Source organism: Hemicordylus capensis, chromosome 1 (assembly GCF_027244095.1).
Source record: "Hemicordylus capensis ecotype Gifberg chromosome 1, rHemCap1.1.pri, whole genome shotgun sequence".
Classification (NCBI taxonomy): Eukaryota; Metazoa; Chordata; class Lepidosauria; order Squamata; family Cordylidae; genus Hemicordylus; species Hemicordylus capensis.
In genome coordinates this window covers 255,157,973-255,184,343 of record NC_069657.1, presented here as the reverse complement: position 1 = coordinate 255,184,343, position 26,371 = coordinate 255,157,973, and the positions used below count along the sequence as shown (strand labels likewise).

At 41.2% G+C, this 26,371-nt stretch overlaps 2 protein-coding genes across 6 annotated transcripts in view; one reads left to right on the top strand and one right to left on the bottom strand.

Annotated features, from left to right (window-relative positions):
* The window catches only part of PLEK (pleckstrin), a 217,683-nt gene extending 192,567 nt beyond the window's left edge, over positions 1–25,116 (bottom strand). Inside the window, exons 1-4 of one of the 3 annotated variants that reach the window (XM_053284488.1) lie at positions 24,862–25,116; positions 24,358–24,585; positions 13,684–13,786; positions 10,026–10,093 (exon numbers count right to left, since the gene is read on the bottom strand). The gene's annotated coding sequence lies outside the window, so the exon portion shown is untranslated. The remainder of the gene's footprint in view (positions 1–10,025; positions 10,094–13,683; positions 13,787–24,357; positions 24,586–24,861) is intronic. The other 2 variants (XM_053284487.1, XM_053284489.1) reach the window with 2 other exon arrangements.
* Positions 1–26,371, top strand: part of PPP3R1 (protein phosphatase 3 regulatory subunit B, alpha) — a 76,222-nt gene that overhangs the window by 41,577 nt on the left and 8,274 nt on the right. For all 3 annotated transcript variants that reach the window (XM_053284496.1, XM_053284497.1, XM_053284495.1), the window contains 2 exons: positions 18,945–18,984; positions 25,501–25,677. In XM_053284496.1, coding sequence (XP_053140471.1) covers positions 18,945–18,984; positions 25,501–25,677 — 217 coding nt within the window. The remainder of the gene's footprint in view (positions 1–18,944; positions 18,985–25,500; positions 25,678–26,371) is intronic.

The window sequence follows — 26,371 nt, the reverse complement described above, 5'->3', positions numbered from 1 at the left end:
CTTGCTTCACTATGTTTCTCCAGTACCAATCCAGCATCTGACAAAATGGGTTGTTACCCACTAAAGCTTATGCAACATTAAACCATCACATGATCTTTTTAATTTAAGTCTGAGCACTATCTATCATACTTTTAGGCTCTGATTAACCAGCTGAAGGAGAATGCTTTACTACTTTCAGGAGCTTTTTCATCCTCAGTTCTTTGTAGTGTTTTAAGCATTACATCTCAGGCTGCCTTTTTTTCTTGACACAGCTCATGTTCCTTTTAATACCTACATCACAGTCGGGATTTCAGCAGGTGAAACCTTTCCTTATGTGGATATGCAGCAGTGGGAATAGGCTCAGCTGTTCCATTTCTTATGTCTTCAAAAAGACATAAGAATTCTGCCAGAAAAAAGATAGCGACCTAATTACATCACAAGCCACTGAACAGATCCAAAAATTTAATCAGGGGTGGTGGGGTAGGGAGAGAGATGAGGAAGGCCTAAAAAGCAACTTTACAAGCCTTCTGCGGTTAAAAGAAGTGTGTCTCTGTTGCTCTCTGGTCTAGCTATAACTTAGCTACTACTATTATGAATGTTTATATGCAGCTTTTCAACAAAAGTTTTCAAAGTTGTTTACATAGAATAAATAAATAAATAAAACAAGGCAGTTATCTATCCCAAAGGGGCTCACAAGCTAAAAAGAAACATAAGGTAGACACTAGCAACAGCTACCTCAGATGCTGTGCTGGGGATGGATAGTGACACTTGCTCTCCTACTAATATAAGTGAATTACCACTTGAAAAGGTGCCTCTTTGCCCAGTTAGCAGGGGTTTGTGGAAAGGAAAGGTTGTGCTGTCACGTGTTTGTGTACTACTGTAAAAATTTATCGTGACCAAAAATCTGGCAAGATTCCAGCTACAGCCTAATCAGTACTGATTAGTAGAATAATACTTTAATGTATATGTTACTATCAATTTTGTGGGAGAATATGAGGTCCTTTTATGAGGTACCAAAAGTGTACCATGCAGATTCATTCCGCTTTAAATTGTGCTCTGGACACCTTTTGTCGTCAGTGCATTTAACTTTGTGTAATCCTCCATACATCAAAATGTGTTGATACTTTTTCAGTTTTGTGTATGCTATGGTTTGCTGTTTTGGTTACATTTTTTTCTGATTTTATTGTAAGCCATTTTGAGGGCTTATTTTATTTATTTATTTGACACCCCCCCCCCAAAAGTACGATTTTATTCATTCATTCATTCATTCATTCATTCATTTTATTTAACAAATGTTTATACCGCCCAAAGTCTACATCTCTGGACGGTTTACAACAAAATTAAAAAAACATTAAAACATTAGTTAAAAACAAAAACAAGAAATTTAAAATAATGACAATTTAAATTCTTAAAAACAATATTCTAAAACATTAAAAACAATCAAAACAGTATCAGTTAAAAGCCTGGGTGAACAGGTGCGTCTTTAAAGACTTTTAAAAACTTGTCAGAGATGGGGAGGCTCTTATTTCACTAGGGCGCACATTCCAAAGCCTTTCCAAAATAGAAGTTTGAAAAATAAATACAAATAATTTGGGCCTATGAGTTCAAGTCTAAGATACAAAATAGTATAAAAGTCATCTGTATGCACAGAAAGTAATGAAGATATATTCCTATTTCCTTTTGCAACCTGAAACTATTACCTCCCATATTCTGAATAGCCATCAGTAAATGCTGTGCTGACTTTGCACTATTTATTTGCATTAACCTCTGTTAAATAAGCAAAAAGACACCTTTTAAAGTAGCGATTCTCGTCTATTTAGCAACTGTCCCCATCAACTCCTATCATGCCATCTTTCCAGTGGCTGTTACTGTTGCCTGTTTCTTTTTAGAATGTGAGCCCTTTGGGGACAAGGAACTACTTTATTTATTATTGTTCTATGTAAACTGCTGTGAGAACTTGGTTGAAAAGCAGTATATAAATATTTGCCATTGTTCTTATTACTTGGGAACTTATCTCCTAATAAATTTGTTAGGAGAGAGGACGTTTCCAATCACTGGATTCAACACACTCCCCCTTCCCCCCCCACCTATTTTCTGGTTGAAGATGTAAGAGGTTTACAAGCATGTCACTCCTACCTTTCTTCCACACAATCACTTCTGCCCAGGTTTTCCTCCTATCTTATCTCCACACAACTGAAAATTCAAAGCACACACAGCTCCCACACCTGAGTAGAACACAGTTTTTGATTCTGTGAATGACCTCAGGTTTTAACACTAACTATAGTTTGTCAGCAAAATATGGTTGGTGCTTGTTCTGCAAACCAGAACTGAAAATGATGATTTCTGGTTCTAGTTTGGTGGGCAAGAACTCAATTTGCATAATTTCAAACATAAAAAGCCACAGTTAACACTAAACAGGAAAAAAGGACAGCTGTGTGTGGAGACTCAAGCCTACAGTTTTTAAGATCAAATGAACTGAAGAAATGTGTTTCTGGGAAAAAATTATGCTTTTGAAGTATAATAAATTGTAGTGAACTTGACATGTGAAGACTTAACATTAAAAATGACAATTCAAAATTTACTAGTTATGATTTCCTTCAATGAAACCTTTAGTTAAGTGACCTTCAGTACTGAAGGAATTCAAAGGAAGATTAATACCTCCTGAACAGAGCATTTGAAAGTGTAGACATCAGAGATAATGAACCACGGCAAAGGGGATTTCAGGATTTAGGATTATAGCCAGGATCAGGTCAGGTTAAAGCTGTTACAGCATTCAGGAACTCTTGCATTTCACAACTATACTAAAAATCACTGGTACTGATTATAGCACATTTCATAAAATAAGAACAGCTACATATTTCTTCCACTAAAATAGTAACAACATACCTAAAATAGCTGACATTTGCCAGGAATGATTGGGAGTCCTCATAGCACTTGAGATTTCTGGGGTTTTTTTAGCTCAAGAAGGCTCACTATTCACTCTGGAACCAACTTTTTCTGATCAGTGCTTTTCTATGCAAATACAAGGCTGTTAAGAACTGAAACAGTAATTGGTGACATGCACATGAGCAGTCATTTTGCTGTTACTTTTCCATACTCTTTTAGAACAGCCCTATATGGGCTCATACCAAGAGCTATTTTGAAGAAAGCATCAGCCCCACATCGCTGTTCCACCCTGAAGCACAGGATTTGGGGCCATATGCAACTGTTGCATACAACAGTTGCTTTTCTGTGGCTAGTTTGGTCCAAACTATAGTAAAAGCCAATCAACTACTGTCAGGAACTCTGGACAGAGCAGGGAAATTGAATAAAACTAGAAAGGATGTTTTTCTACCCATTTTTGTCCAGTGTTCAATGTTGCATGCTAAATTTTTCACAGATCTGTCTTTTGTTTGTTCTGTAAAGTGCCATATAGAACGGCACAATAACACTAAGGCAAAGAGTAAAAGATCACTTATCTGTCATACAAAAGGCACTTTTCTGGCATGCAGTCTAAAGGCTGAAACTATGTGAATGGACTATAAAATCATTTAGCTAGCACTTCCTCCATCTGAAAAAATGTTGCCAACCCTTTAAACTGTTCAAGAGAAAAAAACTTTAAACTGTTCTATCTAAGCCATTATTCAACTGATCTTCACCAATTTTCAGGGGAGGTGTCTCTTGTCACCTAGTGAATGAGTGCTGATGGCCTGGCAGATCAGACTATTGGCTATTGCACCAGTATACCACTTAGAACAGTAGAGTTCAAGGGAACTCTTCATAGAATGAGCAAATTCACACTGGGTCTGTTCATATGACCCATGTGTTTAGGAAGGGGGTGCATCTTCCTGGGACAATACTATATGGTGTGAGGGGAGGGGCCATTTGGATGGAAAAAAACCCCGCCGTAAAGGGATGCACTGGGAGAGCATTGGGATGTCTGCTTTTGGTACATCTCCTGGTGCATCCCCTGGGTAGGCACAGTATCATTCAAACTGGGACCACACTGAATAGTATTCTTGCATGCTGATAGAACGACCACAGTGAATAGCACCCATGCATGCTAATATACTATTAGCATGTATGAATGCTAATTCTGAATCTGAGCAGAAGAACTTGCTGTAAATGGAACAAAGTCTTGTAGCACTTAAAATTAAAAATTAACAACTGTAACTTTTGGAAGCTCAAGAGATGATAATGTAACCATGTTATTTTTCTTTTTCTTATTAAATAAAAATATTTTTTTTAATTAGATGTAAAATAACATAAGCTTTCATCAACGACAGTCGACCTCACCAGATGTCATCCCTCAGTGTTATCGTTAATGAAAATGTTTATAAACGTTTCAACCAAGAAAAGTTATCAAAGCAACTTGAAGGTGCCACAAGGCACCTTAAACATTTGTAGTGGTTTCAACATGGCTATCCCTATTGGAAAGAAAAAAATCGGGCAGAACATTACAGATTTATCTTCTTTTGTTCTTTTCTGTATATGAGTTTAACCTTTTTCATGTTGACCCAGCTAGAAGTATTCAGAGCACAGAAAAGTCAACCCCACCTCCTAATTATCATACCTGGCATTACAAGGTCACTTGGAAAATGGGTGAAACTCTTGCCTTGCATCATTTATATCCCGCTCTTCCTCCAAGAGCGGGACCTCTTAAAGCTTTTTACTTTGAATTGGAATGTCCCAAAATGACTACTGGCTGACATCCAGGCAAGGTTGTACACAGCAAGTAACTTTTTTTGTGCACAACATGGCGGGATTTACCAATTTCCCTTTCTGCTTCCTGAAAATATGTTCCCAACAGGCCTGCAACTCTTAGGGATGACAACAATAAATATTTATATACTGCTTTTCAACAAAAGTTTCCAAAGCGGTTTACATAGAGAAATAATAAATAAAAAAGATGGCTCCCTGTCCCCAAAGAGCTCAAAACTAAAAAGAAACAAGACAGATACCAGCAACGGTCACTGGAGGTACTGTCCTGGCAGTGGATAAGGCCAGTTACTCTCCCCTTGCTATATAAAAAGAATCACCAAATTAAAAAGTGCCTCTTTACCCAGTTAGCAGGGGACATATTTTCATAAAGCACAATGGAGGTTTTTTTGGTGTGAAATTCATCCCTCCCTGTTGTGCGCACACACAGTTTGTTGCATGTGATGTTAGCCTGGATGTCAGCCAGTAATCTTTGCTGCTTTTGGACATTTCAGTCCTCTGGACATGCAAAATGTTGTTTGGTGCCCCCAACTGCAGTTTGCATGTTAACCATTACTTTCTGCCTTGACAAACTGGGAGTGCTAAATTACATGTTTAAATGGTGGGTGAAAATGGTCCCCCCCCCCCGCTAACACACAAATCTTAGAAATTAAATCTGGAATTAACAGGATATGCACACTCAAGTTAAATAAGAACATAAGAACAGCCCTGCTGGATCAGGCCCAAGGCCCATCTAGTCCAGCATCCTGTTTCTCACAGTGGCCCACCAGATGCCACTGGAAGCCACAGACAGGAGTTGAGGGCTTGCCCTCTCCTGCCATTACTCACCTGCAACTGGTACTCAGAGGCATCCTGCCTTTGAGGCTGGAGGTGGCCCACAGCCCTCCAACTAGTAGCCATTTGTAGACCTTTTCTCCATGAAGTCATCCAAACCCCTCTTAAAGCCATCCAGGTTGTTGGCTGTCACCACATCCTGTGGCAGAGAGTTCCACAAGTGGATCACGCGTTGTGTGAAAAAGTACTTCCGTTTGTTGGTCCTAGACCTCCTGGCAATCAATTTCATGGAGTGACCCCTGGTTCTAGTGTTGTGTGAGAGGGAAAATAATTTCTCTCTCTCCACTTTCTCCACACCATGCATGATTTTATAGACCTCTATCATGTCACCCGCAGTCGTCTTTTTTCTAAACTAAAAAGCCCCAGGTGCTGTAGTCTTGCCTCATAAGAAAGGTGCTCTAGGCCCCTGATCATCTTGGTTGCCCTCTTCTTCTGTACCTTCTCCAGTTCAACAAGGTCCTTTTTAAGATGTGGTGACTAGAATTGTACGCAGTACTCCAAGTGTGGTCGCACCATAGTTTTGTATAAGGATATTATAATGTTAGCTGTTTTATTTTCAATCTCCTTTCTAATGATCCCTAGCATATGGAATTTGCCTTTTTCACAGCTGCCACACATTGAGTCGACACTTTCAACAAGCTGTCCACCACAACCCCAAGATCCCTCTCCTGGTCCGTCACCGACAGCTCGGATCCCATCAGCATATACTTTAAGTTGGGGTTTTTCGTCCCAATGTGCATCACTTTACACTTGCTAACATTGAACCGCATTTGCCATTTTGTTGCCCACTCCCCCAGTTTGGAGAGATCCTTTTGGAGCTGCTCACAATCCGTTTTGGATTTCACTACCCGGAAGAGTTTGGTATCATCTGCAAATCTGACCATCTCACTGCTTACCCCTACTTCTAGATCATTTATGAATAAATTAAAAAGCACCGGTCCCAGTACAGATCCCTGGGGGACCCCACTTTTTACTTTCCTCCATTGTGAAAACTGTCTTTCAACCAGTTAGCAATCCACACATGTACTTGTCCCTTTATCCCATGACAGCTAGGTTTCCTCAGGAGTCTTTGATGAGGAACTTTGTCAAAAGCTTTTTGGAAGTCCAGGTAGACTATGTCAACTGGATCACCTTGATCCACACACTCGTTGACACTCTCAAAGAAGTCCAAAAGGTTGGTGAGGCAAGATTTACCTTTGTGGAAACCATGCTGGCTGACTCCCAGCAGGGCCTGTTCTTCTAGGTGCTTTACAATTTTATCCTTGAGGATGCTTTCCATCAATTTGCCTGGAACGGACGTTAGGCTAACTGGCCTGTAATTTCCTGGATCGCCCCTGGATCCCTTTTTGAAAATCGGTGTTACATTTGCTACTCTCCAGTCCTCTGGTACAGAGCCCGAATGCAGGGATAAGTTAAATATTTTAGCAAGGAGATCGGCAATTTCACATTTGAGTTCTTTGAGGACTCTTGGATGGATGCCATCCGGCCCTGGTGATTTGTTAGTTTTCAGTTTTTCCAGACAGTTTAGCATATCATCCCTTGTCACTTCTATCTGACTCAGCTCTCTAGCCTCCATCCCCAAAAAGCCTGGTTCAGGAACAGGTATATGCTTAGTATCCTCTGCCGTGAAGACAGATGCAAAGAACTCATTCAGCTTCTCTGCAACCTCCATATCCTCCTTAATAATCCCTTTCGCTCCCTCATTGTCTAATGGTCCAACTGCCTCCCTGGCAGGTTTCCTGCTTCTGATGTATTTAAATAAGTTTTTGTTATTCCCTTTGATACTTTTGGCTAATTGTTCCTCAGACTCTCTTTTTGCCTCCCTTATTGTCACCTTGCATTTCTTTTGCCAGAGTTTGTGTTCCTTTCTGTTCTCTTTGTTTGGACAGGCCTTCCAATTTCGGAAGGAAGTCTCCTTCCCTTTTATGACTTCCTTGACGGTACCCGTTAGCCATGCTGGCATCCTCCTGGACTTAGTGGTACCTTTCCTCCTTTTGGGTATGCAATCTAACTGGGCTTCTAGTATTGTGGTTTTGAGTAAACTCCTTGCACTCTGGAGCGAAGTGACTCTCCTGATTTCCCCCCTCAGGTTTCTTTTCACCATACTCCTCATTTTGGAGAAGTTTCCTCTTCTGAAATTCAAAATGTCTGTGTTAGACATCCTTGGTGATTCTCTCCCCACATGTATGCTGAATTTGATGGCACTGTGGTCACTGTTCCCTAAAGGGTCGATGACACTGACATCACGCACCAGGTCCTGGGTGTCACTCAGAATTAGATCCAAGGTCTCCTTCTCTCTGGTCAGTTCCATGACCAACTGTTCTAGGGCACAGTCATTTAGCGTATCTAGAAATTTGACCTCTTTGTCCTGACTTGAATGTGAATTTACCCAATCTATGTGTGGGTAGTTGAAATCACCCATAATTACAGCTCTGCCTCTCCTTGATGCCTCCCTGATTTCCTCCTGCAACTCCCAGTCACTGTCGGCATTTTGATCCGTAGGGCGATAGCACGTCCCCAGTAGCACGTTCCCTTTCCGGCCTTGTAATGTTAAGGTAAAACACTGTTTATTAAAATTTGAGCAAAACTTTAATCTTGCATCCTTCTGGTGTAGGATTTTTGTTACCACTTCATCTTCCTTTCTTTTGACCAAGCCTCAAGTACAAGAAGAGAAAATATGAAGTAGTTTTTCTGTAACACTTCATTTTGCTGGTGGTAGGAGAGAGGATGTTTGAGCTTTTTATTCATTCATTCATTCATTCATTCATTCATTCGATTTCTATACCGCCCTTCCAAAAATGGCTCAGGGCGGTTTACACAGAGAAATAAACAAATAAGATGGAACCCTGTCCCCAAAGGGCTCACAATCTAAGAAGAACCATAAGACAGACACCAGCAACAGTCACTGGAGGTACTGTGCTTGGGGTGGATAGGGCCAGTTACTCTCCCCCTGCTAAATAAAGAGAATCACCAAATTAAAAAGTGCCTCTTTGCCAAGTTAGCAGGGGTCTTATGTGTGCCAATACCATCCCTTTTGTGGAAACTCACCCAGCATGCTCCTGAAAACCAGGGGTCTCCTGCATCCTCTGCTATAAAATTAGCATTGGCACTATTTTGCCCCAATTTCCAGGTTTTTTTAAAATTTGAAATATCAAAAACATCCAGTTCACAAATCACAGCATCAAAAACAGTTCATTTGAGTATACAGAATCTTGTACTTTCTTATTCCTGTATTGGACAAACAATATCCATCTATATATCCTCATCCCTGGAATGTTTATAATACATATGTTTTAACAAAAGTCATGTTTCGGATATATTTTTACCAATTAAGTCTTGTTGGAGTTGCTTTTCCCCATGCTTTTGCAATACAGATTCTTGCTGCTGTTAATAGATAAGTGATCATTTTACATCTGTTTGCAATACTTCTCTTATATAGCCAAAAAGAACTACCTCTTGATCATTAGTTAAATCATAGCCTGTCATTTCATTAATTGTTGATACTACATCTTTCAAAGAGTTTTTAATAGGTAGGCATGGCGTGTATATATGTGTGTGTGCGCGTGTATGTATATATACAAACAAACATCTGTACCAGTAGACTGACACTTCCAGCTGTGGTCATCTATTAGATGATAAATACATTTCAGATAAAGGAGTCATATACCAACAATACTGTAACTTATACAGGCTCTCTTAAATTAATTTCCCCTAATTTCAATAATTTTTTTCTATTTGTGCTCAAGACTTGGTCAAGAGAAAGAGGTGTGCTGGTGTCAAATATTCCATGTATTATATGACTTGCATTTCAAAGCTGATTGTCTTAATTTAATTTATCAGGTTTTCAAACCTATTCCACATTTTTATCCTATAAATTGATCTCTCGTATACCTACAAATTAACACACTCTTCTCTAGTAAGTATATATAATCTTTCCACACTCCTGTTATCTCATAGTTTTCTTTCCTGCCTCTATGGTTGCTCATTGGAAAACCCCCCAAATAATATGCAGGTGACCATTAGAAAAAAATGCGTGGGAGCAATACCATAATGGTTTTTAGGTGGTTCTAATAAAATGGTGAGCCAGGGTTTACATTTTACAGAATTTTCCTTGGGATTGATTTAAGAAAAAGGTGGTGGGGGGAGGGGGGTGCAGAGGAGATTGGAAAATTGGTTAGAAGAAATGGTAGAATGGCAGTCAGAATAATAGAGCACCTTCACTATGATGAAATGCTTCAAGATTTAGGAGCTTTTTCATTTAGAAAAAAGTTACATGATTATAAAATGATTAATAGTATGGAGAAAGTGGATATTGGAATTTTTTTCTCCTTATAATACTAGAATTTTGGATCATCCAGTAAAATGTATTGGTAGTATATTTAAGACAAGAAAGAGTACATTCAAAAGGTAGATACTATTTTATGCAATACATATCAACTGCATTGAGCTGCTACTGCTTGTCAGCAGGGCATTCTGAGTTCTTAATGGCTTCTGTTGCTGCAGAATATTCCTACCTGATGGCTGCAAGAAGGTCCCCATGGTCTGGATCTGGCCCCCAGGTCTTATGTTGTACAGGCCTGCTCTAAAAGGAAGGGTTAGACAAATTCATGGAGAAGAAATCTGTTAATGGCTATATGGGACCTCCAGATTCAGAGGCGGTATGCCAATGAATACCATTTGTTGTGGAGGGCTTTTGCCTTCATGCCCTGGTTGTAGAGTTCTTGAGAGCATCTGACTGGTACCTGTGAGAAACAGGATGCTTGACTAGGTGGATCTTTAGTCTGATCCATCAGAATTCTTGTATTCCTGTAATCTTGAGGGCATTCAATATGCTGTTTGTGGACTAAATGTACACTGTATTTGTGCTCACTGCAGAAGATTGCAGGCTACACCAAAGCATACTGAAGCAATGGCTGATCTCATTTGAACATACAAAAGTCAGCAGTTATTTGAACCTGTCTAGTCTTAATTGGAAATCATGAGTGTCTAGTCGGGCTGAAGAAAACGATAGTCATTATATTAGCAAACGTGAAGGTGAACTTTCAGTGATGTATCTCCACAGTAACAGCCAGATTTGTCAAGCCTACTGCCAACCATCTTGCTGGCTGCACTGCCTGGTGTATGCGTGGGGGGTGGGGGTGGGCAGCACAACTTGCTAACTGTATATGTAGGCTATCCCTTTATATCCAGTGTTGCATTCCCCCCCCCCACTATTCCATTAGCTTCAGAGAACCCCATGTTTCACTTTTGCTTGAGCGTGTGGAGTAATGGCTTTTTTCTCAAGCAAAATCTGAGCTTGCAACTTCCTCTTGTTATTCAGTCTCAGATACGAGGAACAGTAACCATTTAATTTATCTTCAGTTATAGTGTGAGAGGACAATTCCTTCATTTTTAAGGCTGAAGTGTGTCTTTGCCTCATGAAGAGTTCCTTGGCTATATTGTCTCACTCCAGCCTTATGGGCTGTTGGTACCAACACACAACCATACAATAGTTTCTTCAGGAAGGCAACCCATATTGCCTCCCACCCAATTACTTATTAGTTCGCTGAAAAGTAAACTTGGCGTTCATCCACATGCTTGCAAAAGTCTTACCACTAAAGCAGGGGTGGGGAACCTTGGCCCTCCAGCTGTTGTTGAACTACACAGCTGGAGGGCCAAGGTTCCCCACCCCTGCACTAAAGGTTGGCCTAGGAGATAATTGTGTTTATTGCAATAGCCACCCAGTTTATTCTATTTTCTAAGTAAGACTCAAGTTAGTAAATGACTAGATGGTTGCATTGTTTTCAGACTCCATTGGGATGTTTTCATCACTTTTTTTTCTTCCCTTCCTATCCCCTTAAAAGGAACATAGGATTCTGAATCCTCCACTTTTTAATGTGTCGGTGCTAGCTCATGCTGCACTAGTGATGTTTAGGTCTCAGCAGTTGTTTTCTTGAAATGGAAGAAAGCAGTTCAAAGAGAAATTACCTAAACATAAGAAGAGCCTCGCTTGCTTGCTTGCTTGCTTGATTGTTAAATTTATATACCGACTTTCATTAAAACAATCCCAAGGCGGTTCACAGCAAAATTTAAAAACAAGATTGTAAAAAGGACACAATTAAAATATTAAGCTAAAAATATAAAACAAATCTGATTAAAAATTTAAAACACAAGCATAAAAGCAATACAAAGTACAAAGAGCAGCAGCAGAGACAATCATATAAAAGCCTGGGTAAAAAGCCACGATTTAACATGCTTTCTAAAAGCTGTGATGGAGACTGAGGAGCGAACAGCCACTGAGAGAGCATTCCAGAGTCTCGAGGCAGCAACAGAGAAGGGCCTGTCCTGTGTGTACGACATCCGAGCCTCCCTCATTGTTGGCACCTGGAGTAGAGCCCCCTCAGATGACCTCATCAAGCGTGTAGCAACCCTTGGGAGCAGGTGGTCCCTCAGGTCCTGGGCCCAAACCATTAAGGGCTTTAAAGGTCAAAACCAGCACCTTGAATTGGACCCGGAAACAAACTGATAGCCAGTGCAGCTCTTTCAAAATAGGTGTGATGTGCTCCCACCGGGCAGCTCCAGATAAAACCCTAGCTCATGCATTTTGCACTAGCTGCAGTTTCCGGATATTCTTCAAGGGAAGCCCCACATAAAGCGTGTTACAGTAATCCAGCCATGATGTGACTAAGGCATGGGTAACTGTGACCAGATCTTCCTTCTCGAGAAAGGGACGTAGCTGGCGCACTAGCCGAAGCCGTGCAAAGGCACCCCTGGCCACCGCCTTCACCTGAGCTTCTAAAGGCAGAGCCGGGTCCAGTAATACCCCCAAGCTGCGTACTTGTGCCTTCAAGGAGAGTGCAACCCCATCCAGAACCGGTAAAATCTCCTCATCCTGATTGGCTCTCCTGCTGACTAACATTACCTCCGTCTTGTCTGGATTCAATTTCAGTTTATTAGCCCACATCCAACCCATAACGGCCTCCAGCCCCCAATTCAGGACATCCGCCGCCTCCCTAGGATCAGGTGACAAGGAGAGATAGAGCTGAGTGTCGCTTGCGTACTGCTGACAACTCAGTCCAAGTCCCTGGATTGGTCCCAAGGCTTATCAAGTCCAGCATCTTGTTTCCCACATTGGACCACCAGATGCCTCTGGAAATCCCACAAGCAAGAGATGAAGGCATGCCCCTTCTGCTGCTGTTGCTTCCCTGTATCTAGTATTCAGAGGCATCCTACATCTGACAATATACCTGTTAGTACTGGAACTCCATATGTCTAGTTGGCTTAAATATATTATGCATACATGACTTAAATTCAAATGTCTCCATGCTTGCAGTCTACTGCTGTATTAGATCTGTGCATTACAGCCAGGTCTTAAGTTGATTCCTCTTCGTGGCTATAAATAGTGAGTGAGTCATAGACAACTGCTCCCCAGGTTAAGTGTCTGTCAGCTGTAGACCTCTCTTTCTGCCCTCTGGTTTGCAGTGATCTTAATATCAACCTTTCAGTATCAGGTTAGAAAAACTTCACTCTTGAAGTCTCCTTTAACCTGTTCAGATTTTTTGAGGCAAAATGAACAAGAAATCCTTCATTGGGAGAAGAAAAATAAAGCAAAGGAAAAATAAAGCAAAGCTGACATGTGCATGGATTAACCCTGCATTTTTCTCGATTTGTAACTCAGACTTGTAAGATGTTGAGTACTTTCTTTTTTTGGCTTCTCCAAAATGACAGCTTATAAATACGGGAGAAAATAAAATGACTCAAGTAGAAAGAAGGCAGTGGTTCTTAAGGTAATGAGTTATAAATAGCTCAGATACTTCAGAGCTAAACAGCCACGTAATCAAAGGAAACAGTATACCATGATGCAATATTGATTGATCCTGAATTTAAATTTTGGAAAAGCATATTTGAAATTAATGAAAAGGTCTGAATATTCTGACATTCCACTGCCAACTAGGAACCTCCTCTCAGCAGTGAAAACAAGATCTGATGGACTGTTTAGATTACAATGTGCAGTGTGTGCAATCCAGAGAGAGAATGCGGTGCTTCAAGTTCTATTGAAATCAAGAGTTAAGTTTTCCAGTGGAACTGAATTGTGTCTCTCTTGTCACTTAGTTTAGTGTAGCTGAAGTTCTACAAATAAAGGGAGAAAGTTATTACTGGTAGGATTTTATCATCTGATTTTCTTTGTTTTACCTGTTATCCTGGCAGATGTGAAAGGAGTGGGTTGGGGAGAACGGCAATGGAGATGGTCACTGGCCTTGATTCTGTACAACCTTGACTTTGTTGTTGTTCTGCTCTAAAAGGAGGAAGGAGGTGTGAAAGTAGCAATCCCAAGTAGCAAAAAGTAGAAAGTAGCCACCCCCATTGTAGTCCTCATCTATACACTGTCATTGCCCATTACAGATATTTGCAGGTGCCTACAAGTGCTCTGTTTTTCTCTTTGCTGACTGGGACCCACTGAAAATGCAGGGCTGATATTTAAACTGGGCATAACTGAGCTCATAACTAAATTGGGCCTAAAGGATGCGAGCATAGTGCTTGCCGACGAAATAGTGAATACAAAAGCTATGCTTGGGGATGAGACTAAAGCTCAGCGGTAAAGCATCTGCTTTACATGCAGAAGGTCCCAGAGTCCTTCCTCCAGAAAGGGCCTGCCTGAAACCATGGAGAGCCACTGCCAGTCAGTGTAGATAATACTGAACTAGATGGACCCAATGGTCCACCTTCCTTTGGAATATAAGGAACATTTCTGTAAAGCAGCTCCCTATGTTCCTGTCCTCAAGAACTGCTTACAGACTTTAAGAACATAAGAGCAACCTTGCTGGATCAGGCCCAAGGCCCATCTAGTCCAGCATTCTGTTTCCCACAGTGGCCCAGCAGATGCCTCTGAGAAGCCCACAGATCAGTGAAAATGGATCCCTGGGTCCCCCATCTTCTCCCTCATGTGGGGCAGAACAAAGAGCAAGCTGTCCCCCAGGCAGTGGGCTTGTCCCCCCACCCCCTATTCAGTTATAGCTACATCCTTGCACTGACATCTGGTATTTGGAGAGACAGTGCCTCTGAATTTGGAGGTTTCATTTAACTATCATGAAAAGTAGTCATTGGTCGGCTAGTAATTTCAGTGGGTGATCCCGTGTCTTATTCTCAAAATCCACTCTACACAGAGCACTCTTACCTTTATAAAATATCATATTGTCCCCAATGCTTTAATTATTGTCTTTGCTCAAAAATTAAAAAAAAAAACCCTCAAATGAATCAAATCAACAGGAAAAGCCTAGGAGAAAAGAGACAATTTTAACTGCCTTTTACAAGCAAATGTGCCTTTAAACTCTGATATTTAGTTTTTCTGTAGGCACAAATTATGTATTTATGTTCTGTGGAAACAAATGGAGTTTATGGTCAGGTTTACAGCATGTGCCTTTAAATGTGTTATCTGATTGTAGGTATGTTTTACTCAAGTTATAGTCCTCTTTTACTCAGTTAACTTTTTCACGGCTAGTAATTCATATAGCATTTGTTAAAAAAGAAAGTGATAATAAATAGTATTTTGATTTTTCTTGTTAATCAGTCTTTATTACAATCTTACAGCATAAAGGGGAAAAGGGCATGTAACAGATGATATTAAAAGCAGTTAAAATGATAGTCTAAGCATGTTAGCATAAAGACTTTGAGGATACTATTCAATTATTATGAGCAGTGTAAAACTAACTGTAGAAAGTAGTAAAGGAACTGTAAAATTGCTAAAACAAGAGCATGAGGACTGTAGAGTCACAGTAGGGCTAAAATATATAAGATGCTGTAGAAGTTGCAAGCTTAAAAAATTGCTGCAGTGCTAAAATCTGTAGATTATTAAAAGATAAACTAAGACAGTAAAAGCAATAATTGAGCAGAGCCTTACAATTTCTGCATACCTCTGTGCAGAACTTGGCAACATTGTATGTTACAGAGGGATTACAGGTTTGAGAGTAATGGGGAGACGTAGGATTGGACTGAGTGGTTTCTTGTCTTAGATATGGCTTTGATTCTGTTTCCCATTAGTGAACTATTTTAGGATCTTTGTTTTTCCAAAGATTTCAGGAAGCCATTGGAATACAAGGAAGTAATCTTGAGCTATGGGACTGGAAGAATTCTTAAATTAGAACAGTATAACTAAGACTTAATGGGCATAGTACCAAAAACATTATATTATAGTCTATTGTAATTACATATTTTATTTGTATAGGTCATAGAATATTTGCTTTTTGTCACTTTTTCATGCACTTTTATTTTTATTTTTGTATGTAGCTAGGTTGTGCCGTGGGATGTGTGGGTGTAGTTTTGTCTGTCCTAGAGTGATCTTTATTGTCTTGTGATCCTGTGCAATTACTCTTTAAATGAGTGAGAAAAACACCTGAAAAACCAGACATGCAATGATTGCAAGGATATCATCATCATCATCATCATCATCATCATCATCATCCCAGTGGTAATTGGTGCCCTGGGTGCAGTCCCAAAAGACCTTGAAGAGCACCTCAACACCATAGGGGCCACAGAAATCACCATCAGCCAATTACAAAAAGCAGCTTTACTGGGAACAGCCTATATTCTGCGACGATATCTATAACAACTGACAATAAAATTCAGCCATCCCAGGTCCTTGGGAAGGACTCGATGTCTGGATAAAACAAACCAGTCAATAACACCTGTCTGACTGTGTAAACAAGAAATAATAATAATAAATAATAATAATTCAATTTCTATACCTCCCTTCCAAAAATGGCTTTCTCTTTACAAAGAGAAATAACAAATAAGATGGCTCCCTGTCCCCATAGGGCTCACATTGTAAAAAGAAGCATAAGACACACACCAGCAACAGTCACTGGAGATACTGTGCTGGGGGTGGATAGGGCCAGTTACTCTCCCCCTGCTAAATAAAGAGAATCACCATGGTAAAAGGTGCCTCTTTGCCCAGTTAGCAGGGGTTGTCACCCTTTTGTGACAACCATGATAAGCAGATATTTGGAATTAATGATAGATTTTTTGTGGACATGCTTTTGACTTAATTTTTAAAACTCATTCAGGACAATGGAGATATAGAACATTGTAATTTGGGAACTCTTATGTATTCCCAAATGTGCCTTGTACAGATGCCACAAGTAGGGTAAATTCATATCAAATTTGGATTAATACATAGCAAAGAAGGAATACCATTTGGCTAGATGGGTAAAACGGAAGAGAGAATAGGAATCTTGCCTTCTGGAATTTAAGGTTGTATCAGGTGAGATCTTAGGCTCCAGAGCTGCAGCAGCTGCTTTGTGGAAAATGATGTAAAGAAGTTGCTTCAGGACTGTTGCTTCCTCTACCTCTTTTTTTTTTTTTTTTTAAAGACTGAAGATGGTATTTTGATTTCATGAAAATGCTTAAGGTTGACGGCATCCTGAAGTGTAGCCCTTTGACTTTCCTAGAAGCACAGTGAAGGATTATCTATAAGCAAATACCTGCACACTTTCTTAAATTTGCAAAGTTAATACAGGTTGCAGAATTCAGATTTTTTCCCCCTTGGTGCTGATCCTGGGCTGCTTTGCAGAATGTACACTAAAAAAAAAAAGCAGTTCAGGTCAATCTTAAATATCAAGTATTCTGGGGAGAAATTAAGAGGCTTACAAATGCAGTTGCAATGGATAGCTCTAACAGAGATACAGTAAGCTTTTAATGATAGCGAGTTCAAAGGTGAGCTCTGCACCCTAGTCATACATTCTATGGCAAATGTGTAGCAGAAAATGAATGGGATTAAGAACATGAAATCAATTGAACAAGATAATTGGGACCTGAAAAACGGTCCTTACATGTTCCCAAGCAGAGAGACGTACTGGAATAGCAAAGATGAGCTACACTTAGTCTTGCTGCATTTGGAAGCTATGCCAATAAATATTGGAACTGCTTGTAGGAAAAACCGTGCCAGCCTCAGTAGAATAGATACCATAAAAAGACAAGGAGTACAACTGAATGGAAGATTATAAACTGGCATTTTCACTCACATCAGAAAAAGGCAGATTCTGTTTCCAAAGGAGTAGTTATGGTTGAGAGGAACTCTTGTCCTTGGAGGAATCAAACCAGTTTGCCAGTTTAATCTGGCATCCATAGAACTTGTCTGTTTGCATTAAGGATATTGCTGAGGCTCATTAAACTCACTAGCTAGGCCCTTGTGTTGCTCCTCCACATGGGTATCAACAGTGCTAAAAAGCTTAATGGCAATGTCATTTAGGTCGAGTACAGAACTAAACAGCAGCAAGTGTGCTAGAATTTCTCTCTCAGGATAAACAAATGCTCCCTGAAAGAAGCAGCTATGTGGACTGCCTGCCTATTCTGGTCCTACACTAGTTCCTGCCAGTCTTGTGGAGAGATGATGAAGAGTATCTGCTGAGGCACTGCATATATGCTGATACCTCAGACTGGAAGCATTGAAACTGCACATCCAGTGCCCTAAATTGGAGTGGTCTATGCTGTGAGAGCAGAGCTGTAGGAATTGGAAGTCTAGATGGTATTCCCATCAGTCCTCAAAGTGATTGAAAAGATCCAGGGCAGATAAGTGCATTTAGAATGATACATTTCAGTTTTCATTGGGTTGTAAACCAGTGCGTCATCACTAGATGCATTATATTTTCTAATCAAAGCAGGGCCTGGTCAGTTCTTAGATGGGAGACTCTGGGAACCCTATGCATGCTGCTCTGAGCCCAGTAGAGAAAGGACGCTATACTTACAGTCTCTCTCTCTCTCTCTCTCTGCTCAGATATAGAGTGATGCCAGTAGAATACAGGCTCCACACAACCATTGCCTCTTACCCAGACAGTCCCCTGGTGGTTCTGCCTGGCTTTCTCCTCTCCCCCTGCTGCTGCATGCACTGCAGAAGCTCAGTGGACTGCTCAGAGAGGAGTGTTTCAGAGTGGGAGCTCGACATGTGCTAGACCCTTGAGTATCTCTGCAAGCCTAGTATGTTTCCGTTTTAGTCGTCGTCATACCTGAGTTCAGTTTACATGGGAGATTTGAGAATAGGAGAGACATTGTGTCCTTCCTGTAAAATCCTAATGGACTTTTAGGATGGACTGTAAGTACATGAAGCAGCAACCATGCTTAGTCTGTGCAAGTCTGAGTCTAGTCAGTGCCTGTATGAGAGATCACTGGTGTACCCTATGCAATCCTGAGTTCCATGATAGAAGAAAGATGGGATATAAATGTAATAAAATCTTTGTGCATTGAGATGTCTCCTGTTAATCAATACATGTGACATTCTGATACATACTTTGATTTTCACTTTGACCTTTCTTGCTCGGGTACACTTTGTATGTGAATTGGTTTAACGTTTTTTATTATGAATGTTAACTGCTTCTGTTTTTCCTGGGAATAAAATAGTCTGCAAAGGTGCCTTTTTATTTTCTCTTTTTTTACTGTTCTGAATTTTTCTTCTCTAATTTCAGGGAAATGAGGCAAGCTACCCTCTGGAAATGTGCTCGCACTGTAAGTTCAAACTTTTGATACACCCCCCCCCCATTAAGTTCTGTTTATATGTGTTGTACTGGGTGACCGCAATATCTTCAACAGTCGTTATTACTTCATATTTATAAAATATAGCACAGTGCAATGTGTGTACAAAATGTGTGTACAAAAACTTGCTTAAATTTTCACACGCTTCTTTGTACATAGTAGAATATGTACAGTAGAGACTAACCATTGACCAAGTACCAAAGCTGCTTTTTTGCAAAAAGCTGCAACTGTCCTAAATTGTAGTATGTCATGTGTCAAACTAGCCTTTCAGAAACCTCCCATGAACCCACAGTCCTGAGAGTGCATCCACCCTCCACATGAGTCAAAGAGAATGTACATAAGAGCCCTACAGAGCAAAAGGCTGAGTGGGTCAGTTCTTCACTTTCTGCTGGGGGGAAAAAAAAGAACAGGAATAAAGAGCCACTGCTTTTGGTAGTTGCAGATCTGTTGGAATCCTGACCTGCAGTGTTAACATGTAGATTATTTGATCACTGTAGTTCATCCTTGATGCTAGTTTAAAAAAACTAGCATCAGCCTTGATGCTAGTTTAAAAAAAAAGGCAACTAAAATCCCTTGGCTCGCCTCTTAATAGCGACTCTGGCTTTCAGTGAAGTAGTTCTGGATTGAGGGCCCCACACACATTCCCATACATGGAGTTTGGGCGCTCAGCTGCTATATTTGCTTGCCTGTGCCTCAACACAATCTAGGTTTGCACAGCCTAAAAAATGCTGGATCTGACCTGACAGAAATTGTTGGGAGGGTCGGTATGGCCCCCCAGAATTGTCATGTTGGGTCAGGTCAGATTGGAAAGCTGTCATTTCCCAATAGTCTTCTCATAACCAATTTATATAGCCTCTGTGATGCCTCTTGTCTGAGAGACTCAGAGTTGGCCATTGAATTTTTAAAAAAGGCTGACATGGATGCCTCTCAGGTGAGAGGCAGCACACAGACTATTTAAGAATTAAATGGCCAGCCTAGATTCTGTTAGCTGACTGGCATGCTGCACCGGCCCTTTGAAAATTAAATGGCCCGTGCACTGTTTCTCAGCTGAGAGGCACTATATGGACCATTTTAAAATTAAATGGCCAGTCTGTTGCCTTTCAACAGAGGGGTGACTCAATGGTAATTTAACTTGGTCTGACAGGAATGTCGAAATTCTGACCGAGTTCTGCCATGACAGGAAGGGTTTTAGTTGGAGTTCCTACTGTCGGAGGTTCCTCCTTCTGATAATGCCTGACAGGGGGCATGTTGGGACTAACATGCCCTACTGAACTGACAAGACTTTACAGCCCAAACGCTACCATCCTTTTTATGGAAATATGGAGGGAAATCGATTTACATGGTACAATTTCTTTAAAATCCTAAATGTGAAAATGAATAGCTTATGTCTCACTTGTCTTCTGTACTTGTTATCTTCAGACATTCCGAAAAACAGGATGCTGTACTCAAGTACAAAGTCTTAAGAGTGCTCCTGTAAGTCTCACTCCAGTCCTGACATGCCTAGAAGCCTCACACACTGCCCACTCCACACTTCTCTGAAGAGGCTAGTGCTGTAAGCGGGATGGAGGTTGTTCCTGTGATCAAGGCATCCCAGGCTTCTGATTTTGGAAACGAGCTCAACCACACTTTTACAGTGCTTGCTTCTTCAGACAAATGCTGCAAGTGGAAAGTGTTGTGGCATGAGGCTTCTCAGCGTGTTAGCACCGAGGTGGGGCTTTCTGGAGCACTCTTGGGACCTGGGACCTGAGTATAGCATTCATTTTTTTGGAACGTTTGAAGAGGGCTAGTGTGATGTAGTAACTAGGGAAAAGCAAATTCAGATGTGCTCAGCTGTGAAGTAAGTTGCTCAAAGTACTGCATGTAGTGTTCTGTACACACATACTGGGGATTTCTTGTCATCCTTCTCACTGCACCCCTTTGCAAAGCTGCTCCAGAGCATCAGAAGACCCTTTGAAACAGTGTGAAATCTCTGAACAGGGATTGGTAAACCCCCTCCCTGCGTTCAAATGCAAGGGACTGGATCAAGCCACTACCTTTCAAGCCACTCCTCCTCCTAACATGGTGACTGTGAGACTGATACACCCTTCTGAGTGTCTTGGTGAACAACAAATACAGATGTAACTCAGAAAAGGCCAGGCTTTCATTCTTGGGTCCCTAGTCTGGACCTAGCTCCTTGGATTCCGTCCCCGCATTTTTCCAGCATTCATTTTCATAATAGTACAGTTCAAACCTGACAAATTCTAACGATTTTAACGGCATTGTAGCACTAGTATTGTGTTACACATTGCTACCGTAATCTTATTGAAAGCATACATACATCAAGCTTTTCCTCCAAGAAACTCAGAACAGTGTATGTGGTTATGTTTATCCTCATAAGAATCCTGTGAGGTAGATTAGGCTTAGAGATAAGTGGCTGACCCAGAGTCACCCAGTGAGTTTCATGGCTGAGTGAGGATTTGAACACGCGCCTCCCCAGCCCTAGTCCAACACTAACCATTAACCAAGCCAGCTTGGTTGCTGTTAAATACTCAACATAAGGCTGTCATTTGACTAAAGATTTTCAGCTAGGGCAATAGGCAGTAATTTTTTAAATTTATTTCTTAATCATTTTTTAGTATCGAGAGCCAGCGTGGTGTAGTGGTTAGAGTGCTGGACTAGGACTGAGGAGACCAGAGTTCAAATCCCCATTCAGCCATGATACTAGCTGAGTGACTCTGGGCCAGTCACTTCTCTCTCAGCCTAACCTACTTCACAGGGTTGTTGTGAGGAAAAACCTACGTATGTAGTATACCGCTCTGGGCTCCTTGGAGGAAGAGCGGAATATAACATGTATAATAATAATAATAATAATAATAATAATATCCCGCTCTTCCTCCAAGGAGCCCAGGGCAGTGTACAAGTTTCTCCTCACAACAGCTCTGTCTGAGACTGGCCCAGAGTCACCCAGGAAGTATTATGGCTGAATGGGGATTTGAACTCAGGTCTCCCCAATCCTAGTCTAGCACTCGAACCACTATACCACGCTGGCTCTGCTGGTAATCTGCTGCCTGATAGGGGTGGTCACTGGGAGCATATTGCACCATTTCTCCAGCATCTACACTGGCTTGCTGTGAACTTTGGCCCAAGGTTCAAGATGCTTAAGGCACCACCATCTTTTTCTAAGTCCCATCACAGTCTATAACATCAGCTGAGCACTTCATCCTCTTTTGTTGTTAATTCTTACTACCCTAGTTGACAGGATTGTTGTTTCATTGCAGAGTAGCCTGCTTTGACTACCAGTGAATTCTGTTTCATGTACTTAAATTGCAGTGGTACACTCAGTATGAAATCCATGTATAAAAGTCTGAACAATGTAGACACAGGTGGGGGTGGGCTAGATGGAGTGGTAGTTCTGAATTGCTTTCAAAAGGGCTTCAGTCTGAGGTCTTCTGCAGCTCATGCCTGTATGTCTTCTGAAAGCAATGTGAGCCTTTTTATTAGGGCAAGAATAAAATGGCTAGGTTTTGTGTTTTAGAAGTACCTTTTAAATTATTGTATTGTGCATATGTATTCACTAAACAAACACACACCCCACACACATACATATACACACACAGTCCTGGTTGTGTTCCAAAAGGTTGCGTTCCAAAAGTTTGTAAGTTGGATGTTCATAACTTGGAACGCATATAGGGTAGTTTTTATGAGGGACAACTTGTTCGTAAGTGTGGGTTGCTGTTTTTAAGTTGAGGACTTCATTAATTTAATTTTAAAAACTCATACTTACAAAGCACTTCATTATGGTGCTTTGTTTGTAAGTATGGGTTGTTTGTAAGTTGGGGAGTGCCTGTATATAAACATGCATTTAATATTTTTAAAAAATTATTATGCAGTTCTTCAGGTTTTTATAAGGGTTTATGAAGCCTGAGTGGATATGGGAGATTTTAATCTAAATATTTGAAAAGTCATTGGGAACTAGCAACTGATAGTGAAGTCCCCCTGTACTGCTTTCGACTCCTCAAGAATAAATATCTTGATACTCACAGATGCACTTCGAACTCACTTTAAGAGAGCTATGTAATTTACCAATATCAGTCACTGTCTGCAGCCTTTGTCCAGCAGCTTTGCAAACTGATACGGTGGGTTTCAGAGTAGGGTTTTTTGGTTTAAAAAAATGCCTGGCTTTTAACAGAATATCAGCGTATGTTTTTATTGTGTCTTCTACAGTGCTGCTAATTTTTTTCAGGTGTTAATTCTTTTTAACAGTTGCAGCTATTAAAACAGATGTGGTCCCCCCCCCCCCAAACCTGTTAAAAGGTTTTTCCCAAAAGGAAAAATGCTGGGCAAATGTAAGTAATTCAGTACTTGTTCAGACATGAGGAATAGCATTGTGACACAATACATATCCCAACTACAAAAACAACCCAGATGTTGAACAATCTTCTGGTCAGAAGTATGAGACATGAGGTCAACTTAGTTCGGTCAGCTGTTTGGGAATCCCTGTTTAGTACTATAAAGCTAGTGTCTGAACAGTACTTCTTTTGATTTCTCCCTAATCACAAGGAATTGAAACCAGTGAATTCATTTTTGGATGCATCCTAGTTAACTTTTTTTCTTAAAATCCTTCACAAATATTTTTAGCTGAACAAAGAGAAAAACACTTAAGTCAAACATGCCATATATTAATGTGGCTTGTCCGTAGCCTAGCAGCCATGTGATTAGAATTCATTAAGCACTATTCGTCCTTTGAACGCTTGAGTCAGCATGCAGTAGTTTATATTGAGTTGTAAGGCTAAGCGTTAGAAGCGTAGGGATGTGCGAGCTGGCTGTGAGACAGGTTCTGTTCGAATCCGGACCAGATTCGAACTGGCCCATTCTGGACACAGAGGCCATTGGGCTCATCATGCCCTACCACCCTGATCCTGGCTCTGCATCACACCCTCCTGGACATCTTGGGTTTTAAAAAATTGAAGTCCTCACTCAGATGGTAGAGAGCAACCGCCTTTAAGGTGGGTATTTTAAAAAGGGGTGTGGGTTGGAGTGATCTATTTATGCTGTGTGTGCCACACAGAGTGCTATGTATAGCACTGTAGTGCACACACAAGCTATTAAAATTAAATTCCCTGAAATTAAAGAAGCAGGCTTTAAGGGTTGGGGGGGGGGTTGGAGGGGAGCAAGTAACAATGGAGTATGTCCGTGGAAAGGGAAAGGGCAGGGGATTACTCTGGCCTCTCTAACTCTAACGTAAACCCACCCCTTCTGTCCTACAGCCCTTCTTGTACCTAATCCCTCCCTTACCCAAACTAGGCCCTATTTAAAGAACTCCAAGTTCTCTCTAACTTGACCAAGGTGGAGTGACGAGGCTCTTACCTTCTGGCGTCTTTGGCCTTCCAGCATCTCTGAGTGGAGTCTGGCCAGATGTTGTTCTCAGAGGGACACTCAGGCCAAGCAGACACGCAGCAGCTGGGGGGCAGGCGGACACCAGGGTAACAGAGAGCCTGGGCACCAGGCAGAAGTCACAAAACACCAGCCTACAAAAATAAAAAATGAAATGCAGTCCAGGCACACAGCATGCAGCTGTAAAGGTGGAGCTTGTGGCTGCAAAAGAAAAATAAAATCAGCATAGCACCCCAGTTCAGTTCTTAAAGCTGCTGGGGGCTGCAAGGCAGAAGAAGAAGAAATCCACAGAAGAAAAAATAATTCAAATAATTCCAAAAAATGCACAGAAGAGGGGTATCTCCAAAAAAAGAGCAGCACCCAGTTAAAGCCACGGAGGGTTGCTGGTAGAATAACAACAATAATAATGGATAAATAAATAAAGCAATTGGATTGGTAAGGAAAGGGAGGGGGGACCAAAAGCCACAGGCCACCTACCAGTGCTGAGCTACTGTAGTCTCTGTCTCTGATCCTTCTCTCTGGAGGCACCAAAAGTATGGCATTCCCTGCCTCCAAGCAGCACCTTAAATATATTTTGAAAATCGCTCCTTTGGCTCCTGCCTCTCCCCAGCCAATGAGAGCACAGTTGGCCATGACAATACTTGATTTAGATGATAACACGCCAGCCAGGAAGCAAGGAGATCAGAAGCCAGTGCCTGAAATCAAATCAAGAAGGGGAAAATAGCCCTTTAAAATGGTGATCGGAACATTCTGATCAGGACAAGGTTGTTCTGTTCCGAGCTCGGAACTTTCCCTTTATTCAAAGGTCATTCTGTTCTGAGCTTGGAACATTCAAAACAGCCGTTACAAAACAGATGTTCTGCACATCCTTACTAAATGTGTCATGGCACATCATGTGAGAAATTGTAAGTCATTTAATTGGTTATGTGTTATACTTTTATACAAAAAGTATTTTAAGTTACTATTTTGTAACTTGTGTTCTAAGTTACTTGTGTTCCTGAAAAGAAATACTACTGAATTAAGAGTGTGCTACTGTATTAAAATAATGCTGTTGTGAATTATTTCTGAATACATTTTCTTCTTCTCTTCTCTCCCCCCTCCCCCCCCACCTTGTAGTTGATGCAGATGAGATTAAACGATTGGGGAAGAGATTTAAAAAACTTGATTTAGATAACTCTGGTTCTTTGAGTGTGGAAGAGTTCATGTCTTTGCCTGAGTTACAACAGAATCCACTTGTACAACGAGTAATAGATATATTTGATACAGATGGAAATGGAGAGGTAGACTTCAAAGGTAAGTGGGGGCAGGGAGTGTTTCTGATGAGATGAGTGATATTTCTGAATGTCTTAATTGTGAAATCAGTCTGTTTTCATCTGGGATTGGAAACCTGGAGCTGCTTGTATTATTTTATTTCATTTCTATATTAATATGGGTTTTTTTTTAACACTTAACATGTAATAATTACAATCCTGCCTGAGAAGTAGTTTATACAAAGGACCTTGAAAAAGTGGACTTATGTTGATATGGCTTGTCTATAGTGTAGCGTTCCTGTGACTAGAATTTGTGAAGCACAGTCCTTCCAGTTAGCATACAGTAGTATGCTGGGAACAAAATGCTTACTAAATCCACTTACTCCACTACTATAAAACATCCTCTCTAATAAAACGCTTGGTGTCCGTCCGTGGACGGACACCAAGCGTGTGTCCGTGCCTCCCTGGCCTGTTCTGCGCATGCGCAGAACAGGGCAAGGGAGACACGACGGCCGGCACCCGGTGGTCATCTTGGGCGGCCAGAAGCGGCCGCCCCGAAGAAGCTGGGTGAGCGGCGCCGGGGGACACTGGCCGCCGCTGCCTTGGCCAGAGGACACGCCGCGGCGGCAAGGGAGAGGCCCCAGGGAGCGGAGGGCCTGGCCGGAGCTGCGGGCAGCGGCGGTGGGTGGCGGGCCCACTTGAGCCGCAGGCCGCGGCGGCGGTGGGTGGCGGGCCCG